Source organism: Leptodactylus fuscus, chromosome 1, assembly GCF_031893055.1.
Source record: "Leptodactylus fuscus isolate aLepFus1 chromosome 1, aLepFus1.hap2, whole genome shotgun sequence".
NCBI classification, from domain to species: domain Eukaryota; kingdom Metazoa; phylum Chordata; class Amphibia; order Anura; family Leptodactylidae; genus Leptodactylus; species Leptodactylus fuscus.
The window spans coordinates 360019204-360031318 of record NC_134265.1 but is presented as its reverse complement, the minus strand read 5'-3'; the positions used below and the strand labels follow the sequence as shown (position 1 = coordinate 360031318).

The window sequence follows — 12115 nt, the reverse complement described above, 5'->3', positions numbered from 1 at the left end:
AGATAGATAGATAGATAGATGATAGATAGATAGATAGATAGATAGATAGATAGATAGATAGGAGATAGATAGATAGATAGATAGATAGATAGGAGATAGATAGATAGATAGATAGATAGATAGATAGGAGATAGATAGATAGATAGGAGATAGATAGATAGATAGATAGATAGATAGATAGGAGATAGATAGAAGATAGATAGATAGATAGATAGATAGATAGGAGATAGATAGATAGATAGATAGATAGATAGATAGAAGATAGATAGATAAATAGATAGATAGATAGATAGATAGATAGGAGATAGATAGAAGATAGATAGATAGATAGATAGATAGATAGATAGATAGGAGATAGATAGATAGATAGATAGATAGATAGAAGATAGATAGATAAATAGATAGATAGATAGATAGATAGGAGATAGATAGATAGATAGATAGATAGATAGATAGATAGGAGATAGATAGATAGATAGAAGATAAATAGATAGTAGATAGATAGATAGATAGATAGATAGATAGATAGATAGATAAATAGATAGGAGATAGATAGATAGATAGATAGATAGATAGATAGATGATAGATAGATAGATAGATAGATAGATAGATAGATAGATAAATAGATAGGAGATAGATAGATAGATAGATAGATAGATAGATAGATAGGAGATAGATAGATAGATAGATAGATAGATGATAGATAGATGATAGATAGATAGATAGATAGATAGATAGACACATATGACACTATGTTATAGTGCTGTTACTAATATGACACAACTCTATGTTATCAGTGTCACACACTGGAATAAAACATAAAACTATAACTAACATCACACTGTAATATAACACAGCACTGTCACTGATATCACACTGTAATATAACACAGCGCTGTCACTGATATCACACTGTAGTATAACACAGCACTGTCACTGATATCACACTGTAATATAACACAGCACTGTCACTGATATCACACTTTAATATAACACAGCGCTGTCACTGATATCACACTGTAGTATAACACATCACTGTCACTGATATCACACTGTAGTATAACACAGCACTGTCACTGATATCACACTGTAATATAAAACAGCGCTGTCACTGATATCACACTGTAATATAACACAGCACTGTCACTGATATCACACTGTAGTATAACACAGCGTTGTCACTGATATCACACTGTAATATAACACAGCACTGTCACTGATATCACACTGTTTTATAATACAGCGCTGTCACTGATATCACACTGTAATATAACACAGCACTGTCACTGATATCACACTGTAATATAACACAGCACTGTCACTGATATTACACTTTAATATAACACAGCACTGTCACTGATATCACACTGTAATATAACACAGCACTGTCACTGATATTACACTGTAGTATAACACATCACTGTCACTGATATCACACTGTAATATAACACAGCGCTGTCACTGATATCACACTGTAATATAACACAGCACTGTCACTGATATCACACTGTAGTATAACACAGCGTTGTCACTGATATCACACTGTAATATAACACAGCACTGTCACTGATATCACACTGTTTTATAATACAGCACTGTCACTGATATCACACTGTAATATAACACAGCACTGTCACTGATATCACACTGTAATATAACACATCACTGTCACTGATATCATTCTGTAATATAACACAGCACTGTCACTGATATCACACTGTAATATAACACAGCACTGTCACTGATATCACACTGTAATATAACACATCACTGTCACTGATATCATTCTGTAATATAACACAGCACTGTCACTGATATCACACTGTAATATAACACAGCACTGTCACTGATATCACACTGTAATATAACACAGCACTGTCACTGATATCACACTGTAATATAACACAGCACTGTCACTGATATCACACTGTAATATAACACAGCACTGTCACTGATATCACACTGTAATATAACACAGCACTGTCACTGATATCACACTGTAATATAACACAGCACTGTCACTGTTATCACACTGTAGTATAACACAGCACTTTCACTGATATCACATTGTAGTATAACACAGCACTGTCACTGATATCATTCTGTAATATAACACAGCACTGTCACTGATATCACACTGTAATATAACACAGCACTGTCACTGATATCACACTGTAATATAACACAGCACTGTCACTGATATCACACTGTAATATAACACAGCACTGTCACTGATATCACACTGTAATATAACACAGCACTGTCACTGATATCACACTGTAATATAACACAGCACTGTCACTGATATCACACTGTAATATAACACAGCACTGTCACTGATATCACACTGTAGTATAACACAGCACTGTCACTGATATAACACTGTAGTATAACACAGCACTGTCAGTGATATCACACTGTAGTATAACACAGCACTGTCACTGATATCATTCTGTACTATAATACAGCACTGTCACTGATATCACATTGTAGTATAACACAGCACCGTCACTGATATCACACTGTAATATAACAGCACTCTCACTGATATCACACTGTAGTATAACACAGCGCTGTTACTGATATCACACTGTAATATAACAGCACTGTCACTGATATCACACTGTAGTATAACAGCACTGTCACTGATATCACACTGTAATATAACAGCACTGTCTCTGATATCACACTGTAATATAACACAGCACTGTCACTGATATCATTCTGTACTATAATACAGCACTGTCACTGATATCACACTGTAGTATAACACAGCACTGTCACTGATATCATTCTGTACTATAATACAGCACTGTCACTGATATCACATTGTAGTATAACACAGCACCGTCACTGATATCACACTGTAATATAACAGCACTGTCACTGATATCACACTGTAGTATAACAGCACTGTCACTGATATCACACTGTAATATAACAGCACTGTCTCTGATATCACACTGTAATATAACACAGCACTGTCACTGATATCACACTGTAATATAACACAGCACTGTCACTGATATCACACTGTAGTATAACAGCACTGTCACTGATATCACACTGTAATATAACAGCACTGTCTCTGATATCACACTGTAATATAACACAGCACTGTCACTGATATCACACTGTAATATAACACAGCACTGTCACTGATATCACACTGTAGTATAACAGCACTGTCTCTGATATCACACTGTAATATAACACAGCACTGTCACTGATATCACACTGTAATATAACACAGCACTGTCACTGATATCACACTGTAATATAACACAGCACTGTCACTGATATCACACTGTAGTATAACACATCACTGTCACTGATATCACACTGTTCTGTTTTCCATCTATTTTGCATCTAACACTCCATTTCTCTGTATATATATGCCTACCTTCAGACATTGTGTTATACCATCCTGATGAAGGGACCTTTATAGTAGTCCCGAAAGCTCGATATGTCATCAAAAAACTTTTTGAGTTAGCCATTAAAAAAGGTATCATCTACTTAGGACTTCTCTCAAAAAATTTCTTTCATTTGATATCACACTGTAATATAACAGCACTGTCTCTGATATCACACTGTAATATAACACAGCACTGTCACTGATATCACACTGTAATATAACACAGCACTGTCACTGATATCACACTGTAATATAACACAGCACTGTCACTGATATCACATTGTAGTATAACAGCACTGTCACTGATATAACACTGTAGTATAACACAGCACTTTCACTGATATCACACTGTAATATAACACAGCACTGTCACTGATATCACACTGTAATATAAGACTAGTGACATGTACAATGTTATAGAATAGTGGCAGTGATTATGTACCAGAAACAGCTATAGTGTTAAATACCATTGGAGCTGCAGTGTTATAAACCAGTGGCAGGTATAGTATTATATACCAGTGCCAAAGTATTATATACCAATGACAGATACAGTATTATATACCAGTGACAGGGACATTGTTATAAACCAGTGACAAGTGTTATATACCAGTGACAGGTACAGTATTATATACCAGTGACAGGTACATTATTATATACCAGTGACGGGTACATTATTATATACCAGTGACAGGTACATTATTATATACCAGTGACAGATACAGTATTACATACCAGTGATAGGTACAATGTTATAGACCAGTGACAGGTGTTATATACCAGTGACAGGTATAGTATTATATACCAGTGACAGTTACAGTATTATATACCAGTGATAGGTACAATGTTATAGACCAGTGACAGGTGTTATAGACTAGTGACAGTTACAGTATTATATACCAGTGACAGGCACAGTATTATATACCAGAGCAAGATACATTGTTATAAACCAGGTATAGGTACAGTATTATAGACCAGTGAATGGTACAATGTAGACCAGTGACAATTATAGTTTGATTTACTAGTCACAGGCATGGTGTAATAAACCAGTGAGAGATATGGTGCACTAGGCTTCTGGTATGTACTGGGCTCCTGGTGCATTGGACTCCTGATATATAATGAGCTCATGGTATATACTGGGCTCCTGGTGCTCTGGGAACCTTATATATTCTGGGCTCCTGGTACATCCTGGGCTCCTGGTATATTCTGGGCTCCTGGTATATACTGGGCTCCTGGTGTATACTGGGCTTCTGGTGCACTGGACTCCTTATATATTCTGGGCTCCTGGTATATACTGGGCTCCTGGTATATACTGGGCTTCTGGTGCATACTGGGCTCCTTGTATATACTGGGCTCCTGGTGCACTGGGCTCCTGGTGTATACTGGGCTCCTGGTATATACTGAGCTCCTGGTATATACTAGGCTCCTGGTGCACTGGGTTGCTGATATATACTGGACTCCTGATATATACTGGGCTCCTGGTGTATACTGGGCTCCTGGTATATACTGAGCTCCTGGTATATACTAGGCTCCTGGTGCACTGGGTTGCTGATATATACTGGACTCCTGATATATACTGGGCTCCTGTTGTATACTGAGCTTCTGGTGTATACTGGGCTTCTGATGTATACTGGGCTCCTGGTATATACTGGGCTCTTGGTGTATACTGGGCTCCTGGTGCACTGGGTTGCTGATATATACTGGACTCCTGATATATACTGGGCTCCTGGTGTATACTGAGCTCCTGGTATATACTGGGCTCTTGGTGTGTACTGGGCTCCTGGTGTATACTGAGCTTCTGGTGTATACTGGGCTTCTGATGTATACTGGGTTGCTGATATATACTGGACTCCTGATATATACTGGGCTCCTGGTGTATACTGAGCTCCTGGTATATACTGGGCTCTTGGTGTGTACTGGGCTCCTGGTGTATACTGGGCTCCTGGTGTATACTGAGCTTCAGGTGTATACTGGGCTCCTGGTGTATACTGGGCTCCTGGTGTATACTGAGTTCCTGGTATATACTGGGCTCTTGGTGTATACTGAGCTTCTGGTGTATACTGGGCTCCTGGTATATACTGGGCTCTTGGTGTATACTGGGCTCCTAGTGCACTGGGCTCCTTATATATACTAGGCTCCTGGTGCACTGGGCTCCTGTTATATACTGGACTCCTGATATATACTGGGCTCCTGGTATATACTGGGCTCCTGGTATATACTGGGCTCCTGGTACTTCCTGGGCTCCTGGTATATACGAGGCTCCTGGTGTACTACACTACACATCTCCATGCAGACTATTAAGCAGGTCACAAGCAGGTCAGTGGGTAAGAGAGGAATATGAGGGCAACACCAAAGAGAAATGTCCTGAATGTGGGGAGGAGGGGGCCCCCGGGATGTAACAGATTAGGAGGGGTCCCCCGGGATGTAACATAGCAGTGATAGATTAGGAGGGGTCCCCCAGGATGTAGCATAGATTAGGAGGGGTCCCCCAGGATGTAACATAGATTAGGAGGGGTCCCCCAGGATGTAGCATAGATTAGGAGGGGTCCCCCAGGATGTAGCATAGATTAGGAGGGGTCCCCCAGGATGTAACATAGCAGTGATAAATTAGGAGGGGTTCCCCAGGATGTAACATAGATTAGGAGGGGTCCCCTGCAGGCTGTACCATAGCAATGATAGACTAGGAGGGGTCACTTAGAATATAGCACCTGGTGGCAGAGGGGTAATACTGCACCTGCGCAGGACTAGGGGGTGGGGGAGGCAGCAGTCGGCAATGACAGCACAGACACATGGCTGTCACCCGAAGTCACGTGCAGAGAAAGTAGCGATCCAAGTCGCAAAATGTGGGTCACCGGGTGGAAGCCCCCTGTCACCTAGAGGTCAGGTCCTGGGACTACAGGAGAAAGTGGGGAGCGGAGATAGTGTCAGGACAGTGACATCTGCTGATGACCTCACAGGCAGGACATGTGATGTCACTAGTGTCACAGGCAAGAAAAAAATCACAACTAGTGTCACCGAACCGACAAAAACACAACGGGAATTAGAGGTAACTAAAAAGTACAGAAAGTGGCCGATTATCACTAATATCCCAAGTACACAGAATAGCAAGTAGAATGTAACAGAATGTCACAAAGTCACAAACAGATAAATAGAAAATGACAAGTGTGAAAGGAAGATAATATAAGACCTCTGGTGTCACAGACAGACCACGTGGCATCATTGGGGTCATTGTCAGGTAATACAATGTCACAGACAAGTAATATCACATCACCAGAGTCAAAAAATATCGGTAGTATCACAGAATGGTAGCACGATGATAACCAGATAATATAAGGGCATTAGTGTAACACCGTGTAATGAACCAATGTGTCACAGCCAGATAATGTAATGTCACTAGTATAACATACAGATAACGTTATATCACTAGTGTCACACACAGGTCATATAGCAACAATAGTGTGACTGGCAGGTAATATAACATTAATGTTGTCACTGAATAGCAAAAACAAAATCACTGGTGTCACCAACGCTAATATATCATCAGCACCACTAGTGTCACTGACAGGCAAAAACTACTGGTGGCAATGACAAGTGACATCATTTCATTGACAGGTAATAAAGTATCACTAGTATCACTGAAAGGTATACATATACCATTGTTGCATCGGCAAGTAAATAAAACATCACTATTGTTAGAGAGAGATAATAGATCACTTGCAGGTAATATAACATCACTAGTGTCACAGACAGATAATATAACATCACTAGTATCACTTGCAGGTAATATAACATCACTAGTGTCACAGACAGGTAATATATCATCACTAGTGTCACAGACAGATAATATAACATCACTAGTATCACTTGCAGGTAATATAACATCACTAGTATCACTTGCAGGTAATATAACATCATTAGTGTCACAGACAGGTAATATCTACTATCAATAGTGTCACTGGCAGTTAACATAAGGACATTAGTACATCACTGCTGTCACTGATAGGCAATAAAGATATCACTAGTGTCACTAATAGGTCATGTAACATTACTATTGTTCATTGTCAGGTAATATAACATCACTAGAGTCACTGACAGTATTACTGACAGATTATATACATGTAATATACCATCACTAGTATCACTTACATGTAATATACCATCACTAGTATCACTTACATGTAATATACCATCACTAGTGACAGTGGCAGGTAATATAACATCACTATTGACACTGACATGTAATATAACATCACTAGTATCACTGACAGGTAATATAACATCACTAGTATCACTGACAGGTAATATACCATCACTAGTGACAGTGACATGTAATATACCATCACTAGTATCACTTACATGTAATATACCATCACTAGTGACAGTGGCAGGTAATATAACATCACTATTGACACTGACATGTAATATAACATCACTAGTATCACTGACAGGTAATATAACATCACTAGTATCACTGACAGGTAATATACCATCACTAGTGACAGTGACATGTAATATACCATCACTAGTATCACTTACATGTAATATACCATCACTAGTGACAGTGGCAGGTAATATAACATCAGTAGTGACACTGACATGTAATATACCATCACTAGTATCACTGACATGTAATATAACATCACTAGTATCACTGACATGTAATATAACATCACTAGTGACAGTGACAGGTAATATAATATCACTAGTATCACTTACATGTAATATACCATCACTAGTGACAGTGGCAGGCAATATAACATCACTAGTGACAGGTAATATAATATCACTAGTATCACTTACATGTAATATACCATCACTAGTGACAGTGGCAGGTAATATAACATCACTGAAGTCACTGACACGTGGTCAATAGCGTCACTCGTCACAGCTATGTAATAAAGCATTATTAGTGTCACTGACAGTTATATAACAACTAGGGTCAGTGATATAAACTCACTAATGACACTGACAGATAATATAATATTGCCAGGATCACTGGCAGGTAATATTACATCATTAGTGACATTGCTAGTATAAGGTCGCTGACAGATAATATAACATCACTAGTAACACTACCAGTTTATAGAATATCCCTAATGTTCCTGACAGGTAATAGAACATCTCTTCTGACATTGAAAGGTAATATAACATCAGTACTATTACTGACAGGTAATATAACATCACTAGTATCACTTACATGTAATATACCATCACTAGTGACACTGACAGGTAGCACAACATCATTAGTGCCCATTACTGACACTAAAAGGTAATATAACATCAGTGGTATCAGAGTCAAGTAATATAACACCACAAGTATCACAGACTGGTAATATAACATGACTATTATCAATGACACATAATACATGATCAATAGTATCACTCACATATAATATTACATCACAGCTTTCATTGACAGGCACTATAACATTCCTAGTGACACTGACAGGTAATATAACGCCATTAGTGACACTGACATATAATATAACATACCTAGTGACACTGACAGATCAAATAACATGAATAATATCACTGACAGGTAATATATAATCACTAGTGACTCTATCATACAACATAACATCACTAGTGTCACTGACAGGTAATATAGCATCAATAATATCACTGACAGGTATTATAGCATCAATAGTGACACTATAATATTGATAGTATCACTGACACGTAATATAACAAACATAGTGACACCAACAGGTAAAATAACATATATAGTGACATTGACAGGTAATATAAGATCACCAACGTCACTGTCAGGTGATATAGCAACACTATGGACACTGACAGGTATGATAGCATCTCTAGTGACAGTGACAGATAATACAAGATCACTAATGACCCTGACAGGTAATATGACATCACTAATATCACTGACAGGTAATATGACATCACTAGTATCACTGCTATATAAGAAAACATCACTAGTGACAGTGACAGGTAAATGACATCATTAGTATCGCTGTCAGGTGATATAACCACACTATTGACACCTATACGTAATAACATATCACTGGTGTCACTTACATGTAATATGGCATCACTAGTGTCACTTACAGGTAATATGGCCTCACTAGTGGCACTGTCAGGTAATATGGCATCACTAGTGTCACTTACATGTAATATGGCCTCACTAGTGGCACTGTCAGGTAATATGGCATCACTAGTGTCACTGTCAGGTAATATGGCATCACTAGTGTCACTGTCAGGTAATAACATATCACTAGTGTCACTTACATGTAATATGGCATCACTAGTGTCACTTACAGGTAATATGGCATCACTAGTGTCACTGTCAGGTAATATGGCATCACTAGTGTCACTGTCAGGTAATAACATATCACTAGTGTCACTGTCAGGTAATATGGCATCACTAGTGTCACTGTCAGGTAATAACATATCACTAGTGTCACTTACATGTAATATGGCATCACTAGTGTCACTTACAGGTAATATGGCATCACTAGTGTCACTGTCAGGTAATATGGCATCACTAGTGTCACTGTCAGGTAATAACATATCACTAGTGTCACTGTCAGGTAATATGGCATCACTAGTGTCACTGTCAGGTAATAACATATCACTAGTGTCACTTACAGGTAATATGGCATCACTAGTGTCACTTACAGGTAATATGGCATCACTAGTGTCACTTACAGGTAATATGGCATCACTAGTGTCACTGTCAGGTAATATGGCATCACTAGTGTCACTGTCAGGTAATAACATATCACTAGTGTCACTTACAGGTAATATGGCATCACTAGTGTCACTTACAGGTGACAGCACGCAGTATAACACAGAGGGCACCTACCTGTAAGATCCAGTGGAAGGTTTCGCCCACCAGTGGAAATCCCATGGAGCCCCTGGGCATGGGCAGCTTGCACGACTTGTCCCGGGTGGCCGCCCAGCGCAACTGCCAAAGCTGCTGGGACACGGCGAGGAGCAGAGCCAGGGAGAGCAGGCAGGCGGCCAGTGCGGCCAGGCACCACACCACCATCATCAGCGGGGAGCGGGGCCACGGGCCGGGGGGATCAGCCGCACCTGAGGACGAGGAGCAGAGCGCACTCACACATAGCCCACAAGCCACAAGTCCAGAGCTGAGCGCCGGCGGGGGGAGCGCACACTACTCCTGCTGTACACACTGCAGCCTCCTTATATAGAGGGGAGGCTGGAGGCTAGGTGCTCTCTCTACTGGCTGTACTGCTGGAGGCGGGATCCTGTACTACTGTACTACGGGATCCTGGACTACACCTAATGCTACTCCTCCTGTATATACAGGAGTGGAGGCCGGGCATCCCTCTACTACTGTACACTGCTACACCTAATGCTACTCCTCCTGTATATACAGGAGTGGAGGCCGGGCATCCCTCTACTACTGTACACTGCTACACCTAATGCTACTCCTCCTGTATATACAGGAGTGGAGGCCGGGCATCCCTCTACTACTGTACACTGCTACACCTAATGCTACTCCTCCTGTATATACAGGAGTGGAGGCCGGGCATCCCTCTACTACTGTACACTGCTACACCTAATGCTACTCCTCCTGTATATACAGGAGTGGAGGCCGGGCATCCCTCTACTACTGTACACTGCTACACCTAATGCTACTCCTCCTGTATATACAGGAGTGGAGGCCGGGCATCCCTCTACTACTGTACACTGCTACACCTAATGCTACTCCTCCTGTATATACAGGAGTGGAGGCCGGGCATCCCTCTACTACTGTACACTGCTACACCTAATGCTACTCCTCCTGTATATACAGGAGTGGAGGCCGGGCATCCCTCTACTACTGTACACTGCTACACCTAATGCTACTCCTCCTGTATATACAGGAGTGGAGGCCGGGCATCCCTCTACTACTGTACACTGCTACACCTAATGCTACTCCTCCTGTATATACAGGAGTGGAGGCCGGGCATCCCTCTACTACTGTACACTGCTACACCTAATGCTACTCCTCCTGTATATACAGGAGTGGAGGCCGGGCATCCCTCTACTACTGTACACTGCTACACCTAATGCTACTCCTCCTGTATACACCAGCCTCCTTATATACAGGAGTGGAGGCCGGGCATCCTTCTACTACTGTACACTGCTACACCTAATGCTACTCCTCCTGTATACACCAGCCTCCTTATAGACAGGAGTGGAGGCCGGGCATCCCTCTACTACTGTACACTGCTACACCTAATGCTACTCCTCCTGTATACACCAGCCTCCTTATATACAGGAGTGGAGGCCGGGCATCCTTCTACTACTGTACACTGCTACACCTAATGCTACTCCTCCTGTATACACCAGCCTCCTTATAGACAGGAGTGGAGGCCGGGCATCCCTCTACTACTGTACACTGCTACACCTAATGCTACTCCTCCTGTATATACAGGAGTGGAGGCCGGGCATCCCTCTACTACTGTACACTGCTACACCTAATGCTACTCCTCCTGTATACACCAGCCTCCTTATATACAGGAGTGGAGGCCGGGCATCCTTCTACTACTGTACACTGCTACACCTAATGCTACTCCTCCTGTATACACCAGCCTCCTTATATACAGGAGTGGAGGCCGGGCATCCTTCTACTACTGTACACTGCTACACCTAATGCTACTCCTCCTGTATACACCAGCCTCCTTATATACAGGAGTGGAGGCCGGGCATCTTTCTACTACTGTACACTGCTAC

The 12115-nt window shown here is 40.9% G+C and overlaps 1 protein-coding gene across 2 annotated transcripts in view; it reads right to left on the bottom strand.

Annotated features, from left to right (window-relative positions):
• The window catches only part of CYP26B1 (cytochrome P450 family 26 subfamily B member 1), a 74195-nt gene that overhangs the window by 27692 nt on the left and 34388 nt on the right, over positions 1 to 12115 (bottom strand). The window contains exon 2 of one of the 2 annotated variants that reach the window (XM_075261804.1): positions 10236 to 10465. The exons of the other annotated variant lie outside the window; for it this stretch is intronic. Coding sequence (XP_075117905.1) covers positions 10236 to 10424 — 189 coding nt within the window. The 5' untranslated portion in view covers positions 10425 to 10465. The remainder of the gene's footprint in view (positions 1 to 10235; positions 10466 to 12115) is intronic. 2 annotated transcript variants of the gene reach the window in all.